Source organism: Galleria mellonella, unplaced genomic scaffold, assembly GCF_026898425.1.
Source record: "Galleria mellonella isolate WM207_F2 unplaced genomic scaffold, CSIRO_AGI_GalMel_v1 utg10765, whole genome shotgun sequence".
Taxonomy (NCBI): domain Eukaryota; kingdom Metazoa; phylum Arthropoda; class Insecta; order Lepidoptera; family Pyralidae; genus Galleria; species Galleria mellonella.
Genome location: NW_026441971.1, coordinates 23,858 through 43,598, shown reverse-complemented (window position 1 = coordinate 43,598; position 19,741 = coordinate 23,858). Strand labels below are relative to the sequence as shown.

Below are 19,741 nucleotides of genomic sequence, written 5' to 3'. Positions count from 1 at the left end.
TAGTGTCTAGTGTCTAGTGTTTAGTGTCTGAGTGTCGAGTGTCGAGTGTCGAGTGTCGTCGAGTGTCGAGTGTCTGAGTGTCTAGTGTCTGGTGTTTAGTGTCTGAGTGTCGAGTGTCGAGTATCAGAGTGTCTAGTATCTGGGTGTTTGAGTGTCAAGTGTCTGAGAATCTAGTGTCTGAGTGTCTTGTATCCGAGTGTCTAGTGTCTGAGTGTCTAGTGTCTGGGTGTCTGAGTGTCTAGTGTCTAGTGTTAAGTATCTGAGTGTCGAGTGTCGAGTGTCGAGTGTCGAGTGTCTAGTGTCTGAGTGTCGAGTGTCTGAGTGTCTAGTGTCTAGTGTCTAGTGTTTAGTGTCTGAGTGTCGAGTGTCGAGTGTCGAGTGTCGAGTGTCGAGTGTCGAGTGTCGAGTGTCGAGTGTCGAGTGTCGAGTGTCGAGTGTCGAGTGTCGAGTGTCGAGTGTCGAGTGTCGAGTGTCTAGTGTCGAGTGTCTAGTGTCTAGTGTCTGAGTGTCGAGTGTCTGAGTGTCTAGTGTCTGGTGTTTAGTGTCTGAGTGTCGAGTGTCGAGTGTCGAGTGTCTAGTGTCTGAGTGTCTAGTGTCCGAGTGTCTTGTATCCGAGTGTCTAGTGTCTGTGTGTCTAGGGTCTGGGTGTCTGAGTGTCTAGTGTCCGAGTGTCTAGTGTCTGGGTGTCTCAGTGTAGTCCTATTATTTGATACCCATATTGTGGTGGTTGTGGAAAAATATGTACCTAGTCCGCCATATTGGAACGGCGTCCATCTTGAATTTAAAGTTTTGACATAATCATCGTGTTTTACTAGTGTAGCCCTTTCATTTGATACCCATATTGCGGGGTTAAGGAAAAATATGTAATCCGTCATTTTGTATCGGCGGCCATCTTAGATTTATAATGTTATTGATTTTATTATATTGTATTGTCATCTAAATTAAATGTGTGTACCAAATTTCAGATCAATCTGACAACGGGAAGGTGCTTAAATTCCAATTTCTAATTTTGACCCAAATAAATAAAAACCGTCGAGGTCGAGCTAAATAAAACCGTTTAAAAATAATGAAAACAAGGTGGCAGGGCCGAAAAAAGAAAAAAGGAGAGACAGAGAGAGAGGGACACAGACGGATTTTAAAAATGGCTGTCTAGTGAGAAAAAAAGGATCTGTTCTAGATGTACATTTTTATAATATAAACGCTAAGTGGAAAAATAAATGGGAACAGGAAAGAAATAATAAAATATATAAATAGATATTCTTTAATCGATATTTTATTTCGTATTGAACACAATGTATTTATTTATTTAACACTATATGTACTTGCTGAAGAATTTTCAATTATAGTGTAGGACTTTATGGCAGTCTATGGGAGAAGCTAATGTCCAGCAGTGGACGGATAATGGCTGGAATGATGGTGATGATAGCGTAGTACAAAAGGCGGTGTTCTTGCTAAGCGATCTCTTCCAGATGAAACACACAACATCTCTAAATATATATACATACATTCACATTTATAATATCAGTTTGTTAATTGATAATATACCTACATCATCGTATCATCGACATTGTTGATATAGTCATCATGGCGGAATTCCTGGAGGACTGGAACACTACGCGCAATGACCTCAACAGTGCTTCTAAACAGGTAAACCTTAAGATGAACATGGGCAAAACTAAAATCATGCCTAACGTCCACAGCACACCTATACCGATTACAATTGAGAACACTACGCTCGAGGGGGGAAAGGGATTGTTATTAATGGGTTCAAATATCTCCATTACTAGCAATATACCCTGTCAGGTCGACCTCCACGTGGTTCCTCCTGGAAACCATCGTGACTTATTCTAGTTGAATTCGTCAGGATGGGCTAACTGACCTACTTTCATTCTCATCAGTCATCTATCACTGGTGCCCCGTCAGTGTATACCAATAGCGTAGACGGGGTTACCATACCATTATCACCCATTAAAAAAAAAAAAACACTACGCTCGAAATTATTAACGACTATGTATGCCTGGTACTGATTCGACTAGGTAAATCCATTTTCGACCGAGAAGTCAACCGACGAATCCAACTCGGCTGGGCAGCGTTCGAAAAATTACGCCGCGTCTTCTCATCCAAAATAGCTCAAGGTTTGGAGACGAAGGTAAAAAAATACGAACTAGTGTACGTTGGAAATGTCGATTAATGGAACCGAAATATAGTTCTACAAGGTTGTCTATAAGCAAGAGCTTCAGATTACTTAGCGAATTATAGAGAGGACTATATTCGGAGTTTCTTTGCGTGACAGAATTCGAAATAAAGATATCTGTAAAATTATCAAAGTGACCGACATAGTCCGAAGGATAAAGAAGCTAAAGTGGAAATACACCATACACAATGAACGGTTCTGAGCCACCTGCATCCACTGAGTCCTTGCAATGCTTATGTGATCGATACTACATTTTGCTTTTGGAACTCTTAATAGTCCGCCTGATGATAAACGATAACCGTTATCCATGCACATAACTAACACCGTGGAGCTTGCAGAATATAATTCATTATCTATGGTGTCTCTCTTGTGTTGCCATTTCTAAAGACTAAGGTATTATGCCCCAGTACCTCTTAATTTTACTAACATAAACATTCTCCAAACCATGTAAGCATGTCAGAAATGTGAGTAGGATAAAAGTACTCATGCAGACGAGTTTTTAACAAAGCAAAAATTCTGGTTAGTTACAACTGAGGTCCACCCTTCATCTTGCTTGCGGAAATTGTGCTCCACTGTGTCTGCCGGTACGAGGTCGTTCTCGTAACTCTTTCTTTCTCGTCGATGGTACATTCTAATTACGTGACTGGCGCATTGCTACTATAGCATACTTGTTCCTGGACTATATCGGACACTTTGATTCTTCGGCAATTATCCCCATCTCAAATTCTATTACACAAAGAAACTCTTAATATAGACCTTTCCGTAACCCGCTGAGAAACTTGGAGTTTTTACATATAGTTAGCAATGTAGGCTCGTCTTTTAATTCCCGTATATCGTCACTGGCAACACGCACTGGTTAATATTTGTCATCGTCATATTTAAGATACTTTGGATTCAATTTTTAGAACAATATTTTAGGTTAAATTATAATTCTTCTTACATTATACTCTTACTAAGAATATAATTAATTTAGTCCTGTACAAACGTAGTTTGCTTTATGTACCATTAAAATGAATGCCACCCAACACATTGGTGCAGATTCTTGAGAGAATGACCTTAGGCACCCGTGCGGAGGCGAGGCATGACCGCGAGCTAATAGTGTAATACAATAACATGTTACATCAGTAATCCGCATTACACCTAATTAAAACTGTAATCTTATCGATTACAACATAGCCGTATCAAGCGAAATCATAATCGTCTTACAGACATTATCTCTCTGAAACTAGCTGTGTTCAGTGGCTTTGTGCGCGTGAATTAGGATAAAAAGTATTCGATGTGGAAAGCCAAGATATGGTTAATCTGTAAGCCAAATTTCATTGAAATCCGTTGAAGAATTATTGCATAATAAAAATACAAATATTTGCCTTACTACTCCGCCTTAATGTACAACGCACTTCAACCAATTCGTTCTAAAAATCTAAAGTAACTAGCCAGTTCTCCAATTCAACAATACACAGATTTGTCAATTGGCATCATCCTTACTTACCATTTCTTATTGGTACCACGCCAACGTATACCAATAGCGCGTTACTTTTCGAACTAGCCATATACAAATGTTTAAAATAAGGACGATAAAAAAATAAAGATGTTGTCGTTGGAAAACTCACTGATTTGGTGTTTTATTTTCAGTACTGTTTGGGATATTCAATAAGAGTATATGCGACCTGCGTACCTCTAAATACCAATATTTAAAATATCACATTAACTATATTTTTTAATAAACATATACATTTGATTATATTGATTTTTAAATCGTACGCACGACATGTATACTGCATTACATACCATGGGATTCCTCACTTGTAGCTCCCATGGCATTTAGGTATTATAGCATTCGTCTCAAATTCAAACAATTCAAATTTGGTTCTTCAATATAAACAAATTTTGCTCTTTAAAAAGTGACTTTTAAAAACATTTTAATTCGAAGTCTGGAGTAGTGTAGTACGAGTATATGCGTTTCTTTGTAAGAAATAGTTACTCCAAAAAAAAATAACTGCTTCAATTAAATTATTATCCAACATATGAGCTTTAAATATCAAAAGAAATTGACTAAATTGGTTATGTTGGTTACATTGATGGACTCATACAATATATTTGCTGAAAATATTAACTATTTTGAGAAACTGCTTCGTTTGGAAGTCTTAAAAATATCAAATAAATACATGGTGTTACTGCGGAGGTATTTACACATGCCTGCGTATCTTACATGCGTTCAAAACTTCCGCCTCATGTAACTTCAAGGACACATTGCTTTAATTAAATGATATTTCTAATCTGAAGAACACTGATAACCTGATATTTAAGTAAATGAATCTTTTAATATTAATCTTACTGATTACATCAAGATTGATGTTTTAAATCAGTATATAAAGGTCTGTGGACGGACCAATTGTCATCATACTACTGTGTGTGCAAAAATGAAACTGTTGCTGTTGATCGCGCTGGTGGGCTCGGTGCTGGCCGAGGAGCCGATCGGGCTCTACTACCACGAGAACGTGGGCATCCCTCTGGCGGCCGCCATCAAGAGGAGCGAGGAGGCTGCTGACTTCGATGGATCCAGGATCGTCGGCGGTTCGGCCGCGGCTCTCGGCAACCACCCTCACTTGGTCAGTACTCACATTTTATATTATTTTCAATGATTCTTCCTAATATGATACTTTGGAAGTATAGCATGGACTAACTTTCCACTTGTCATCCGTCCCAGTGGAGACGTGTAGTTACTGCCTGATTCATATTGGCTAAATTCCAACATAGTTCCATCTTCGACACAATGGCCATTCGTTGCTTTTGTATTGTTATGTATAACTCGTGAACTAATTCGTCCTTCTTCTGAAAGGAAACTCTATCCAATCCCTCGTATCTTTGTTCTGTAAAAGGTTCACTAGAACATAAAGTGCGTATCTCGAACTCCTGCAGTAAAAATCAAACATCCTAACATTTACCACCTAAATATGTGACTCGCTCCGCAATTGGACTCTGCCAAGGCTGAGACAAAACATTAATTACTACATTGCAGCGTATTTTAAGGAATTCCCCATGCCCAGTCCCCTTCTTGCAAAGATATTTGCCAGCAGCTAATAATATGCATCAGTATTAAATAAGAAATGTAAAAAGCTGTTGAGGCCCAAGAAAACTGTTATTAAGTAATTTTGTATCAGCCATTAACTGGCTATTGCTGAACATACCCTTCCCAACAATGGGAGTTTTACCAATAATTACCATGCTTGGCAGGCGGGCTGGCAACCGTAGTTTGGTTTTTAGTGATGTTTTAAGAAAGACGCTGCTGCCCATCCATCCACCATAAGTAATGACAATTATTCATTTTATATACTATATTAATTATAATGATGTTATATCATTCCAATGGTTATTTTATTTCATTAATTAGCTTCTTGCTCGCAACTTCGCACGCGTGGATTTCGGAAGTAGAAAAACCAATGAAACAGCCCACTTCTAGATAACATATCAAGATGTAACATACACTAGATTTTAAGTTACACCTTCGGGAACACAACTGTGAATATTGCATTCAATTTGGCGATGAAGTTTTTAGGTGACGCCCGAATAAGTATATAGACGAAATTTCTAATAATAATTGTTTTGACTTCCGTCATCATTACTAAGATCCCTTATATCATTTTATTAAATATTTCCCTGTACCGATCCAGTCACAATTTTATTATTTAAGTAAGATAGGATGTAGTCTCAGTGATTATTTGATAGTCTTTTGTTATCACTACTTTTTTATTTAGAAGACTTAACACGACTACTTTCAAATATTCGGACATCTTCCGCAATCGGCATAAATTCCCTGTAACTTATGCCGACAATATTCCCAGTCAACAAGATATACACAAACTATATTGGCTTTCTTATATGGTGGATTACTAGTGCCTTGACAAATAATAAGCTTATAATCTAAAGAAAAGTCTAACTTATTTCCTTATATTTAGGGTGGATTGTTGATCACACTTCAATCCGGCGGTACCTCTGTGTGCGGCTCCTCACTTCTCTCCAACACCAGAGCAGTCACCGCCGCCCACTGCTGGTTCGACGGCCGTCAGAACGCGAGACAGTTGACCATCGTGCTGGGCTCCCTCCGCCTGTTCTCCGGCGGTACCCGTATCACAACCTCCTCCGTCGCCGTGCACGCCAACTACAACCCCAACAACCTGAACAACGACATCGCTATCATCGGCCTCAGCTGGGTCTCCTACACCAGTTAGTATCTTTTCACTATTGTCAAAATTCATTACAAATATTGCAATTTAGTAGGACGACTCCCCCTAGATGGAGTGACGACCTGAAGTGCATTGCAGGGAGTTAATGGATGCAGGTGGCTCAGGACCGTTTTTATGGCATGTCTTTATGGCAGTCTATGGGGGAGGTTTATGTCCAGCAGTGGACGGATAGTGGCTGAGATGATGATGATGATGATGATTACAATTTAATAATTCTACAGTATTATACTGAGTTGGCCCTGAGTAATCGAAAATCAGTTTGTAGAGGCGTCGGGTTGTTTAGATGTTTAGACGCATAGCTATCGTATACGGCTTATCAAATTTGATAATTTTAACGCCATTTTACATGGTCAAAGATACAAATGGATTAATATTGTTGACAATAATCTAAACGCCTGAAAGAAATAAATACCGGAATCTATTACTAATAAACTTTACGGAAATATATAAGAACATAGTATGAACTCAGTTTTTGATTTAGAAAAATCAGTGAATTTAATCTTTAAATATGGAACAAAGACATACTTTAACAAAATTTAGAGGAATTCAGTCCCTTTTCCTTCTGGAATATCTTACTTGACAGCAATAGGCTGTAAAGTCTATCTATGTGAATGAATTACTAGTAGGACTTTTGAATTATTCTAATCATACGGCTTTTGCAAAACTCCTTTACATGAAGGAGTCTAACTTACAATTAGTAGTGTACACAAATCTTACAAAGCAATATATGTTTCCAATTTTGGTTTCATCGAAGATTATTCTGTTGCCGTGTGCAGATGTTCAAATGTAATCCTTGTGTTGACAGACAACATCCAGCCCGTAAGGCTGCCCATCGGTCTGGGCAACGTCAACCTGGCTGGCAACTGGGCTTGGGCTGCTGGCTTCGGACGCACCTCTGACAGTAAGTTTCATTTTCAAATAAATTTGGAATGGCAAAGAAATTTATTACAGTTCTCCATGTGTGACCCGGCATAGAATAGGCTACACCTTCATTTCCCGTGGATATCATAAGAGGCGACTAAGGGAACTTATGATCGAGGGATGGGCAGCAACGACCCACATTAAACATCTCTATAAGTCTAACTGCAGTTACCAACCTAACTGCCAAGTGTGACAATTATTGGGATAAACCCCCTTATGGGGAAGGCTTATATTCAGCAGTGGATAATTAACGGCTGAAATCATAATAGTAATAAAAGGAATTTATGGGCCACCTTTTTTTTATGCAACTTAGAATGGCAAACAAATTGACGGCCCACCTGATGGTAAATGGTAACATGAGCAGTACCATGGACATAATAGAGTGTACTATTTCGCCCATGATACGTACGTTGCCATTTCTGAGGACTCGAGTGTTATTCCTCTGTATCCGGTAAATTCACTGCCACCTGATAGGAAGTGGTATCTATTGATATGAAGAACACCAAGGAAATTATAGAATACATTGTGACGCCCTTGGTATTCATTTTTTAAGGCAAGCAGAGCATTTTAATGTTTCAGCTTACACCTTTATAACATATACTAATCAGTGAGTATTTATATACTTATAATAATTATTTCAGGCAGTGGAATCTCCAACAACCAGATCTTGAGTCAAGTGCAGCTGCAGATCATCACCAACGCGGTGTGCGCCTCCACCTACGGTAGCAACGTCGTGGTCAGCTCCACGCTCTGTGTGAGCGGCGCCGGCGGACGCAACATCTGCAGCGGTGACTCCGGCGGCCCTCTATGGCTCTGGGCCAGCAACCAGCGCACTCTGGTTAGTATTTATTTTCATTGCCATTACCTAACCTCCATATTCTTGATTACAAATTAATCCGTATTAAAATTGCTGGAAGTCTCGTGATATTTTGCTTTCTGGTCAATGCTGGATGGAAGACAGAAGCCTCGCTGTTGCGGATGTTTCAGACCAATTTGTTATTGTTGTAATTGACAATCTTATTACTCGTATACGCTTTTGACACTGTGAGATGTGTCCATGAATACTTCAGAAATATTAATATAATAAGACGCCGCAACTGCATATACTTTACATATAAATTTGTGGCACAAAATTAGAAGCAAAAGAAAATGTAAGAAAATTCAATTTAGAGTTACTAAATAAAGCACACTGTATGTTTAAAAAAGTTCAGAGAATTAATAACCACTGAATTACAGATTTTTGGAAGGGTTTGGTACATTGGGATTCTCTTTTGGATTCTCCGAAACGCAATAAAGTGTTGTCATACCAAGCTGTCGTCGCTTATATTTCTCTTTATTTATTCAATGTTTTTCTCTCGCAGGTCGGTGTGGTGTCGTTCGGCTCGGCCTCCGGCTGCCAGCGCGGCTTCCCGTCCGGTTTCGCTCGTGTCACCTCCTTCCTCTCCTGGATCCAGGCTAGATTGTAAATACAAGTGACATTTGCAAATGTCCATTAATAACAAGTCAAATAATAAAGTAATTTTTTCAATTTATGGAAAGTTTTTAATTCTTTTACTTTTAAACTGATACACAATTGAATCATGTAAACTAACGCACGGACTACACAAAATAATATGATAATAATAATGTAGTATAAATGACGCTAGATGGCATTATTTTTCTGTATCAAGAAGGTGTCAAACAAGCATGCAGTCCATCTGATGGATGGTAAGCAGTCACTGCAGTACATTACAATACAAACGTGTATCATTATACAGATTTAGATGGTATTCAAAAACTCGCTATTAAAGATTTAGGAGCGTAAACGATACATATACGGGTATATTGGCTGTAGCCCACACAGACCTAAACGATATATTTCCTTTGGAAAATACACTTTACATCCTGAGGAGAAAAATAATTATTACAAAGGACATCTTAAAATTCCTATCACTAATAGGAATTAGCAGCGACTTTAAAAAAGGGCGAGCACAAAAGATCATAGAAAGGCCGCAATGTTACAGGATTTTCTGCCTGAGAAAGCCTGTCTCTTAATAGTAATAAAAAAGGTGCATATAGTAGCTAATAAAATAACATCTTCTCAAACATGGACCTGTCTCCAGTTGTTTGGCCAGAATATAAGTCCAAACTGCCTGGCGCTCTCCTTCAGGCATAAGTTTTAATCTAATCAACTAAAATAATATAGAATTAGTATTTACAGTTTATTATTAATTGCTTTGTAATACTTGGGTTATAGAGATTTGGGTCTCCATCATTTCTTTACCCCTTTTTAATTTATCTTCTCCTCTCATCCCTATCAGCCACACCATATCCGGAGTCACATCTCTATTACGAATACCATCATCTTCATGGCGTCTACTTTTTTGTTGGTCTTTGTGCCTTCCTTTTACAGTTAGAAAAGGTTAATTTTGACGTAAACGCGGTACATATTTCCAAGTCAAAATCCCATGATAATATTTATGAAACAACAACAAATTTGTTCTACTAGCATAGTCGAAATCTCAATACATTTTTGTTTTTATATTTCATACAAACTCTCCAGTGTTATAAAACATCATTAGCAGACCAAATTAATCCAAGTGACTGCAATAGACTTGCCCTCTATCTTATTGGATCTTAACATACTCACGAATGTCTCTGACTATCCCATTAGACGTTGGAGTCGTTCGCATATTTATTTTTTATAATTGGGTTTTAATTTGCTACACCAATTACAACTAATCCTGAAATTAAAGATTTAACCTCTTGATATTATTAGTTGTGGAGTATAGGCCATTTCAATTGTTTTTATATTGTTTACTACCAAATTCAAAATCGACTTATCCTATAGTTCTCTTTTAGCTCCCCGTCAAGGTCCTACTTTTCTAAGCTTATTTAATGAACAGGCGTATATACCCAATTTATATTCCTGGTTTCCTTTGTCGTTCACACTACTACTCGTGTCAGGGTGTTGGTATCTGCTGACAAGAGTTTCTATACCACCTTCGTCGTTCAGGAAGACTTTTGACGGGGCTTACCGGATGACGACTTTACGTCCCTCCAAACAAGACTTCAAGTACGGAGTGGGTGGTAATAACTTTAAAATGATCCAAAAGTTAATTCGAAAATTATAAGGTTTAGGCCGGGATTTGATTTTGGAATTCCCGGATCACAGTGTAACGTTGTCGAACTAAACTGTCTGCGCTTAATTCGATATGATAAGGACGTATAAACCCAATGAATGTATCAATCAGTATTTAATTATTACAACGTCACGAACCTTATCAACGAGATAGACTTGAGGGCCATAGAATAAACGTTGGCAGTGGCTACTGCACACACAAAGTCGAGACTAATATCATAAGGAACATTCTGATATATTTAATTATTTCATTTATTTATTTTAGTACATTATTATACACACTAATTATAAATAAAAATATGACAGAAGTAAACAAATATACAAAGGCGAGCTTAACTCTAAAAGAGTTCTCTTCCAGCAACAACCAAAGTGGAAAGGAGCATCAAAGTCAACGAATATAGCGGTGTACAATATTGTGAAATTTTCAAACTATAGAACTAATGTATTAATGATAAATACTAAAAGATATGAGTAGATGAGTATGACAATGGAAGAGTGAGTGAGTGAGTGCCAGAGAACTATAAACTAGGCACGTGAAATATCGGCACCACTACAATAACTATATATTAGGTTCCTGTCGACATCGATGGCGAGAAACAAGTCATCGCCCATTCCAATATCGCCCATATTAGTCGGATATTTATATCGATTTTGATCAGGTTCTTCGTTTCAACATTTATTATTGGGCCAATAAATAGATATTGTAACTATAATATACAGATATTAAATTTAGAGTTAATTAAAAATATAGTTACATATTGTCATTTAGTTGTTTGTTTTCAATACTCCTTGCACTACTTTTGTCCACCTATTACTTCCCAGACCACTGTGAATAACAAACAAGCTGACGGCCCATCTGATAGAAAATGGTAACTGTCGCCTATAGACATGAATAGAAACTTGGTTATCACAAAATACTCTGTAGTGTTCATTGCTACTATTCTTGTAGACTGATATATTATGTCCCGGTACCCAAAAACTTCACTACCATACTCCACCCTCCAAACAGAAACACAGCAATAACACTTACCAGACAGGCATCCTTCTAGTAGACCTTTTGTACAAAGTCTCCCTCTGGTCTGATCTGCTACACGACATATTACAACGGCTTCAATCATGAGTACACGCACACCAATGAACAACGAGGTATCTCGTAGACACATTAGATTGAAAGTGTCTACAAGTAGACTCTAAAGGAAATCGACAGCTTCAATCATTACAAATTATAAATAATTTTATTTCCAATATGTGTGTTGTCCTCCTAGTATGGTAGGTATGTGTAAGAAATATTAAACAATATGTCACAACGCAACTAGCACGATCACCCGCCCGAACGTCACCCAGAGGAGTGGCCTGGAGCTGGAGGCTTACAGTCTAAGCTTTAATGAATACATCATATCAACGCCCTCGAGTATTTCCGCACATCCTAAAGTTTGACTGGTAGAGAATGCTTATAGCATTAAGTTCAACTTTTGTATTATATTTTATAGATCAATAAAGTTTAAATAAATAAATAAATTACAATATTGATATGGAATTCAAACAAAAACTAGTTCAGAACTGGCGACATATTCGTTTGTATGTTTAATTTCTTAAACTTACAATGCCAAACAAGCTAAAGGTCCACCTGATGGAAAGCAGCAACAGTCACCTGTAAACATGAGAGAGTATCCTACAATCGTTGTCACTCTTGAGAACTATAGAGTTATGCATCCACATCATGTAATTCAATTGCTATATCCCACCATTGAAACCGAAACACAGTATGTAAACACGAGCGGGACTGAAATGATGATGCGGATGCAAACCATTTTATTATGCGATATTGTTACCAAACTGATATTTTTTTTAATGGATAATAATGAAATGGCAACCCCACCCGCGCTATCAGTATATACAGGTGGGGCACCAGTGAAGGATGATAGGTGAGGTTGTAGTAGGTCAGTTAGCCCATTGTGACGAATTCAACAAGAATTGTTCACGATGATTTCCAGGGGGACCTCGTAGAGGTTGACCTGATAAGGCATATTGCTAGCAATGGGGTTTTACAGCCCCATTGCTAGCAATATGCCTTATGCTAACAATCCCTTTCCCCCCACCGAACTGATGTTGATATTTTTAATTGGAATCAATAGAGCTTCTTTCTATTTTTGTTTTATATTTGTTTCTAGTTTTGTTGTCGTGTGGTCCCGGTATAGATTGCACTACTACTTCCTATCCCATAAGTAGCCTAAAGAGCCACTAAGGTATTTTAATAGTCAAGAATTGGACAGCAGTGTCTCTCTTAAAACCTTACTAAAAGTCTAACTGCGGTTGCTGACCCGTTTGCCAAACGTGGCAGTTACTGGTAAAACCTACTTATGGAGAGGCCTGTGTTCAATAGTAAAGAGTCAACGGATGTATCATGATCATGAAATACTGAAAAATAATATCTTTAAATAAATAACTTCTTATTGAAGTCAGGTACCGAAAAAGAGCTTACCACTCCAAGCAAATATAGTATAGGGCAGCCTCCTATAGAATAATTCTCAATATCTGTATTTGATTTCAAAACAACTTATTCCATGATTTATGTTCTAGTTGGGTATAAGAACACTTATAATCGATCGAAAAATAATTCGAATATTTCTAATAAGAAATTGTTCAAATGATTTAGAATATTGATAGACAATTCCAACGTTCCACATTGCAGTATGCTTCGGAGCTACGAAAACTAGACGCAGTGACATGCTCTAGTTAGGAGCTCTTCACGCCAACTTTGCATTTTTTCTTAGACAGCTCTGTAAAATAAATAATGTATACTAATGCTCCTTGGTTTGTCACAAACTAGCAACTGCATCATGACCTAAAAATTGGAACTGCTAGACAGGAAATACTACAACACACAATCCTACAAGGAGAAGATAACAAAACACTCTAACAGACTGGCAAGACATCTTATGGACGTAAATCGCACAACTCGCATATTGAAACGTAAAATGTCCCAAGACATGATTCAATAAAATAAAGTAGGATACGACTCAGGTCGCATACTGAGCACGCCATTAAAGTATACGTCAAACATACTATTTATTGTCTCAGCAAGGAGACAAATCGTAGTAAAGACTATAATAAAGATAGTTCTGTATACAAGATTCAAGAGCTTCCTCAGAGGTGTTGTTCTGGTATAAGATCACGTACGCACCGTAAATGATAATTAAACTGCTCTACTTGTAATGTAAATAAAGAATAATTATACTCTGACAAGTAAAAAGAACTTAACCTTTTAAGAAAATGGCATATTCCTTTTTAAAAGCAGACAGCACACTGGAAATTCCTCTAATGTTGCAGGTGTTTATAGGTGACGGTAATCACTTACCATCAGGTGAACCGCATGCTTGTTTGCCCCTTGTGACGACTTGTGATCCCTTGGGATGTGAATCAAAATAAAGTGAAAACCCAAAACTAGTACAACTGCATACGAAAGGGATAATCAAGACAAAAGTTCTCAAAACAATAGTAAAAACTGACCGACTTTATTAGCCCAATTTATAAAAAAAAAATTTAATAACTTGTAGGCATAAAATACACATAATTCATGTCTGTCGATTTAATATAATAGTGTACCTAATCTGAAACAACACATTTCTAATCAGACAATGTATCTAAACTAATATTTTAAAATGTTAATCCCAGCGATTAACAAAGATTGATGTTCCAAATTTGTATATAAAAACTCGTCGTAGACCAGACTGTTATCAAACTTGTACTATTTTGTGAGCAACAATGAAACTCTTGGTGCTGGTCGCGCTGGTGGGCTCGGTGCTGGCCGAGGAGCCAATCGGGCTCTACTACCACGAGAACGTGGGCATCCCTCTGGCGGCCGCCATCAAGAGGAGCGAGGAGGCGGGCGACTTCGATGGTTCCAGGATCGTCGGCGGATCAGCAGCGTCCCTCGGCGACCACCCTCACTTGGTAAGTCCTCGCAGAATTTTTATAAATTACATTTTGTATAAAGATATTTCTAAATTAGGAATAACAAGGAAGCTGATTAAATAGCAGTGATCACCATCTGTTTATATAAACAATATAACTAAAGACCTCAAAACATCTCAATTTTTGTTTTCACATCACTTTTAAAGACTAGGATATTCATTTCTTATGTCCGAAATTGCTACTCTCCGCGATAAGTAACTGAAATACAGAAAACTTTAATATTTCTTAATGCATAGGGTGGATTGTTGATCACACTTCAATCCGGCGGTACCTCTGTGTGCGGCTCCTCACTTCTCTCCAACACCAGAGCAGTCACCGCCGCCCACTGCTGGTTCGACGGCCGTCAGAACGCGAGACAGTTGACCATCGTGCTGGGCTCCCTCCTGCTGTTCTCCGGCGGTACCCGTGTCACCTCCTCCTCCGTCTCCGTGCACGCCAACTACAGTCCCAACAACCTGAATAATGACATCGCCATCATCAACCTGAGCTGGGTCACCTACAGCAGTTAGTATCAGCAGCAAATATTGTTTTAAAACATTATATGATTCGATTTTTTTGTTTTAAAATGAGTCCAGGCATCAGCCTTGCCAATATACTGACAGTGCGGTTTCCTACATAATTTTCTAGTTTGAGAATATTTTTCAATTAAACTCAGTAACAAGTATTTTTGAATAGTCATTTTTTATAAATCTACTGCCCATTCGGAATGCAATTTCAGCTGAGAATAGGCAAGAAACTCTACTGTTATTTTAAATTGAGCGAATTGAACTAAGGTTAAGACAGCGGAGAAACATTCTTATACGAATAAATAATGTAACATTGCCATATGCTAACAAAATGTTTCTTTTACAAGTCAACCACCGTACAAACCATATTCAGATGCAAACTCTATCATGTTCATTTGAAAAGTTTCATTATAATCAATTTATTGACAGACAACATCCAGCCCGTAGGCCTGCCCACCACCCTCGCCAACAACAACTTCGCTGGCTCCTGGGCGTGGGCTGCCGGCTTCGGGCGCACATCTGACAGTAAGTTTTCTTTATGGTATTCAAAATGATAAACAATCTGACAGCCCACCTGAAGGAAAATGGTAACTGTCACTTATGAACAGCGCCACGAACATCATAGATCATAGCTATGGTACATCTCTTGCATTGCCATACCGGAGGACTATGGTGTTTTACCTCCTTACTCTGTAATTTCAATACCATATCCCATCTTTGTTTTCTGTGTTTTCCCCATGAAGTGCAAACTGCTTCATGAGAAAAATACAGGTTTTTTATACAAGTGACAACGCCTGCAATACCAGGGGCATTATGCGCACGTAGCCGACTATGAAGAAACCTCTTCATCCATTTTTTGAAGAACTTGAAAAACCTCTACAGGGAGCTCATGCCATAATATGAGCTTTCATGCTCGGAAACATTTCTGAAACCACGCTCTACATGACCATCCAGGCTCTAGGGTATGGGGGTGAACTCTCTGCCGGTGGCGAGCTGTACAAATGTAGAAAGGTTACTTGTATGAGGTATTTAAACATATAAGTTTTGTACCAAGTTTCCCTCTGAAAAAAACTGTGTCTTCCACAACAATCTAAAACTCTAATTATTTTATGTATACTTAACACTTACGCTCATATTTATAATCATAAATACCTTCAGGCACTGGAATCTCAAACAACCAGTTCCTGAGCCACGTGCAGCTGCAGGTCATCACCAACTCCGCGTGCGCCTCCACCTACGGTAGCAACGTCGTGGTCAGCTCCACGCTCTGTGTGAGCGGCGCCGGCGGTCAGAGCACCTGCGGCGGTGACTCCGGCGGGCCTCTGTGGATATGGAACGGCAACCAGCGTAATCTGGTTAGTGGCCTTCAAGTTTTGATCATAACAACTCAAAAATTCATTGAGTGTATGTCGTCTCTTCAGTTACTAACAAGGATCCCTTTGAAACTATTATGTGATTATTAATATCTTTACTTATCTTGTGTCTTTTTTTTATGAAGAATCTTGAAATGGCAAATGAGTGGAAAGTTCACATGATAAAAAGTATCAGCTCTTGCCTGTAGACATTAGCTACGTATATCATGCGTTTCCATTCCTGAGTCCTGAGGTGTTATGTTCCCGTGCCCCATGTACTCATATCTTACTGCTATATCCCTTGAACATGTGCTTGACGGCGACTGTGACATATGAGACTGAGGTACTCATGCCGATGTCTTTCGTATAAACTTACTCTGTTTTAGAGACTATTTGATTTGTATGTACTTTCTCCCCCAGATCGGTGTGGTATCGTTCGGCTCGGCCGCCGGCTGCCAGGTGGGCTTCCCCGCCGGCTTCGCCCGCGTCACATCCTTCCTGTCCTGGATCCAAGCTAGATTGTAGACGTGTCCGCCTATTCGTGTTATTAATTTTATTATTAAACATTAAAATATTTTTTGCAATATAAGATGTGTTTTTAATTTATTTAATAATAAGAAGATTATGAAGCACATAAGTAAAATAAGCACCTATAAAGGTTAAAATTGTCAAAAATCTTTAAAAAATTACAGTCACCAGAGGGAGAATTTGTATACAAGTCATTTGCTTGGGCACTTCTGTCCATAGGCGACGGTTACCACTTTCCATCAGGTGGGCCGTCAGCTTGTTTGCGATTCTAAGTTGTATAAAAGAAAATTGTACACAACTAGATCCGGTGAGAGCAATGAAAACCAGCATACAAAATATGTATATATTTAATTAAATCAAATCCCTTATTCGCCTCTTACGACGCTCACGGGAAAGGAAGGGGTGGCCCATTCTATGCCGAGACCACACGGCTATAAATGTTTTTGTTTTAATGGATGATAACGGAATAGTAGCCCCGTCTGCATTAACTATACACTCTGGTAGGAAACCAGTGAGGGATGATAGGTGAGAATGAAAGCAGCTCAGCTGACATATCGTGTTGAATACTGCTAAAAGTTTAGAAAGAAAGAAAGAAATGGTTTCCAGGGTGGTTGACCAGACAGGGTATATTTCTAGCAGTAGGGCTGGTAGTCCGTATTATTAACAATGTCTTTTTGTTACCTCTTAGCGTCTTACCAATCGCTATGAAATTTGGTATACATATACTATGTACGTACATAGTATATGTATACCAAATTTCATATGGGGTGGTCATAGGCTCTCCGGTCAGTAAATATATCCTGATTACGTGGAAGAAGTCGCGGGTAAAAGCTAGTGGACCACAATCTAATTCTAAACACTACCACCACCAATATGCGTTGCCATTCCTGAAGACTGTGGTGTTATACCTCTGTACCATGTAATTTCACTGCCATATCCCGGTCTTCAAACCAAAATACGATCATACAAGCGCAGTTGTATCAGGCAGGAATACGAGTTGGATATAGAGTTGCCAGCTCAAAAATTTGGCAACCATGACAAGACGTGTGAAAACCTCGGATTTTAGAGCCTAGAATCAAGACATATAAATAGGGTTTTTTTTTTCTTTTTAACTTAATCAGAGTAATAAAAACAGTTGATAATGTCATAAATCACTTTTTTTTTATTTATTTATTTATTTATTGTCAGACCTTTAAATTTTGTCATCTTTTATCTACTTATTAAATGTACCTAACAAGCAGACGAGTTTTGCACGGTACGGTACGGTACGGTACGGTACGGTACGGTACGGTACGGTACGGTACGGTACGGTACGGTACGGTACGGTACGGTACGGTACGGTACGGTACGGTACGGTACGGTACGGTACGGTACGGTACGGTACGGTACGGTACGGTACGGTACGGTACGGTACGGTACGGTACGGTACGGTACGGTACGGTACGGTACGGTACGGTACGGTACGGTACGGTACGGTACGGTACGGTACGGTACGGTACGGTACGGTACGGTACGGTACGGTACGGTACGGTACGGTACGGTACGGTACGGTACGGTACGGTACGGTACGGTACGGTACGGTACGGTACGGTACGGTACGGTACGGTACGGTACGGTACGGTACGGTACGGTACGGTACGGTACGGTACGGTACGGTACGGTACGGTACGGTACGGTACGGTACGGTACGGTACGGTACGGTACGGTACGGTACGGTACGGTACGGTACGGTACGGTACGGTACGGTACGGTACGGTACGGTACGGTACGGTACGGTACGGTACGGTACGGTACGGTACGGTACGGTACGGTACGGTACGGTACGGTACGGTACGGTACGGTACGGTACGGTACGGTACGGTACGGTACGGTACGGTACGGTACGGTACGGTACGGTACGGTACGGTACGGTACGGTACGGTACGGTACGGTACGGTACGGTACGGTACGGTACGGTACGGTACGGTACGGTACGGTACGGTACGGTACGGTACGGTACGGTACGGTACGGTACGGTACGGTACGGTACGGTACGGTACGGTACGGTACGGTACGGTACGGTACGGTACGGTACGGTACGGTACGGTACGGTACGGTACGGTACGGTACGGTACGGTACGGTACGGTACGGTACGGTACGGTACGGTACGGTACGGTACGGTACGGTACGGTACGGTACGGTACGGTACGGTACGGTACGGTACGGTACGGTACGGTACGGTACGGTACGGTACGGTACGGTACGGTACGGTACGGTACGGTACGGTACGGTACGGTACGGTACGGTACGGTACGGTACGGTACGGTACGGTACGGTACGGTACGGTACGGTACGGTACGGTACGGTACGGTACGGTACGGTACGGTACGGTACGGTACGGTACGGTACGGTACGGTACGGTACGGTACGGTACGGTACGGTACGGTACGGTACGGTACGGTACGGTACGGTACGGTACGGTACGGTACGGTACGGTAAGGTACGGTACGGTACGGTACGGTACGGTACGGTACGGTACGGTACGGTACGGTACGGTACGGTACGGTACGGTACGGTACGGTACGGTACTGTACGGTACGGTACGGTACGGTACGGTACGGTACGGTACGGTACGGTACGGTACGGTACGGTACGGTACGGTACGGTACGGTACGGTACGGTACGGTACGGTACGGTACGGTACGGTACGGTACGGTACGGTACGGTACGGTACGGTACGGTACGGTACGGTACGGTACGGTACGGTACGGTACGGTACGGTACGGTACGGTACGGTACGGTACGGTACGGTACGGTACGGTACGGTACGGTACGGTACGGTACGGTACGGTACGGTACGGTACGGTACGGTACGGTACGGTACGGTACGGTACGGTACGGTACGGTACGGTACGGTACG

The 19,741-nt window shown here is 40.2% G+C and overlaps 2 protein-coding genes across 2 annotated transcripts; both read left to right on the top strand.

The window, feature by feature from the left end:
• The first annotated feature begins 4,578 nt into the window (after positions 1-4,578).
• Positions 4,579-8,891, top strand: LOC128200035 (collagenase-like). The gene is made up of 5 exons (XM_052891984.1): positions 4,579-4,803; positions 6,151-6,418; positions 7,244-7,339; positions 8,001-8,197; positions 8,721-8,891. The coding sequence occupies exons 1-5, from the start codon at positions 4,615-4,617 to the stop codon at positions 8,823-8,825; spliced, it is 855 nt and encodes a 284-aa protein (XP_052747944.1). The 5' UTR covers positions 4,579-4,614; the 3' UTR covers positions 8,826-8,891.
• Positions 8,892-14,216: 5,325 nt separating this feature from the next.
• On the top strand, positions 14,217-16,902 carry LOC113514124 (collagenase-like). The gene is made up of 5 exons (XM_026898120.3): positions 14,217-14,434; positions 14,692-14,959; positions 15,391-15,486; positions 16,120-16,316; positions 16,734-16,902. The coding sequence occupies exons 1-5, from the start codon at positions 14,246-14,248 to the stop codon at positions 16,836-16,838; spliced, it is 855 nt and encodes a 284-aa protein (XP_026753921.1). The 5' UTR covers positions 14,217-14,245; the 3' UTR covers positions 16,839-16,902.
• Positions 16,903-19,741: the final 2,839 nt, after the last annotated feature.